This window comes from Oxyura jamaicensis, unplaced genomic scaffold (genome assembly GCF_011077185.1).
Source record: "Oxyura jamaicensis isolate SHBP4307 breed ruddy duck unplaced genomic scaffold, BPBGC_Ojam_1.0 oxyUn_random_OJ68348, whole genome shotgun sequence".
Lineage (NCBI taxonomy): Eukaryota > Metazoa > Chordata > Aves > Anseriformes > Anatidae > Oxyura > Oxyura jamaicensis.
In genome coordinates, this window is record NW_023308872.1 from 1 (window position 1) to 1,402 (window position 1,402).

A 1,402-nucleotide genomic window follows, 5' to 3' on the forward strand; every position below is an offset into this window, starting at 1 on the left:
CAAACGTCTCCACCTCGGCCCCAAACGTCTCCACCTCGGCCCCAAACTTCTCCTTCCCCCCCAAGACTTGCGAGTGGGGCAGCAGAGGACCGGTGGCTTCCTACCTAGGTCTTTCTTCACCGACTTCGTGATGGTTTCTTGGAGCTCCGGGCCGGACACGGTGCAGGAGAAGGTCTCCCCGCTGTTCCACTCCTCGGCGCAGACCTTCAGGACGCTGGTGAGGCGGTAGAGGCCGTTTTCCTGCTTCTCGGGCTCCCCGGTGGACACGTCCAAGGAGGTCCCGGTGCTCCGGGCCCAGGAGAACTTCAGGTCTTTGGGGGCGTTGGTCACCACGCAGGTGATGCTGGCGTTCTGGCTGAGGAAGAGGTCCTCCAAGGACGGGGGGAGGATGGAGACGTCCAGCTCGGGTTTGGAACCTGGGTGGGGTGGGGACTGCCGTTGAGCGGGGGACGCCGAATTCCGCATCCGAACGTTCTCCCCATCTTCTCGATCCCACCAAAAACGTGGAGTTTTGGGGGGCGCATTTCCCCGTATCGACCTTTTTGAGGCAGGTTTTGGGACCTCGTTCCCACCAAAAAAAAAATATGGAGCTTTGGGGCACGGCTCCCCCTTGGGACCTCTTGGCCGAGCACCTGACCCTCAAAACCTACCCCAGGATTCAGGAATTTGGGGGTTTCCAAGAAAATTGCGACCGCAAGGCTTTTTTTTTCCTAATTTTTGTGGCTTTGTCCGCCTCTTTTCGTAATAATTTCTGTTTTTTTTTTGGTCCAGAAGCCATCGTTGCCGCGTTTCCTGGCTTCGTGACGTCACTCACCTGCCCGCGTGTCACCTCGGGGGTGTCCATTCATCTCCAAGGACTTCGAGCAACCATCTGTCCACCTCCGAAGCCTCCACCCAACCACCCACCCCGACCTTCTACCCATCCATCCACCTCCAAAGACCTCACCCAACGTCCACGCCACGACCCTCACCTGTGCAGTAGGTGCTGATGGACTTGACGATGGGCTCCTTGAGCGACTCGTGGGACACCCTGCAGGAGAACTCGGCCCCCTGGTCCCAGCTCTGCCGGCTGACGTTGACCTGGCTCCACTGTGTGGGCTTCTTGTTGGAGCACTCGCTGCAGCTGTAGTTGTCCTCCTCCAGGTGCTGGACCTGCTGGTTCACCAGCCACTCCACCTGGGCGTTGCTGTCCTTCAGCCCCTCGATGAGGCACACCAGCAGGACCTTCTCAGGGTCTTCTTGGGTTGGGTAGCTCAGGAGCTTCACCACTGGGGGCTCTTTAGGAGGACACTCACCTGCAGAAGAAAAGGATCAGAACCCATCTAGGAGTTGACCACGTCTTCGTGGAAGACCAAGACCACGGCCAGGAGCAGCTCCACCCCATCTAGACCATCGCCAACCC

The 1,402-nt window shown here is 58.9% G+C and overlaps 1 gene segment (V, D, J or C); it reads right to left on the reverse strand.

Moving 5' to 3' along the window:
- Positions 1–71: 71 nt before the first annotated feature.
- Positions 72–1,311, reverse strand: LOC118159174 (the record flags this gene model as incomplete). The annotated part of the segment is given in 2 exon segments: positions 72–416; positions 972–1,311. Coding segments are annotated over 2 exon segments (685 nt in total), but the record flags the coding sequence as incomplete, so codon positions are not given.
- Positions 1,312–1,402: the final 91 nt, after the last annotated feature.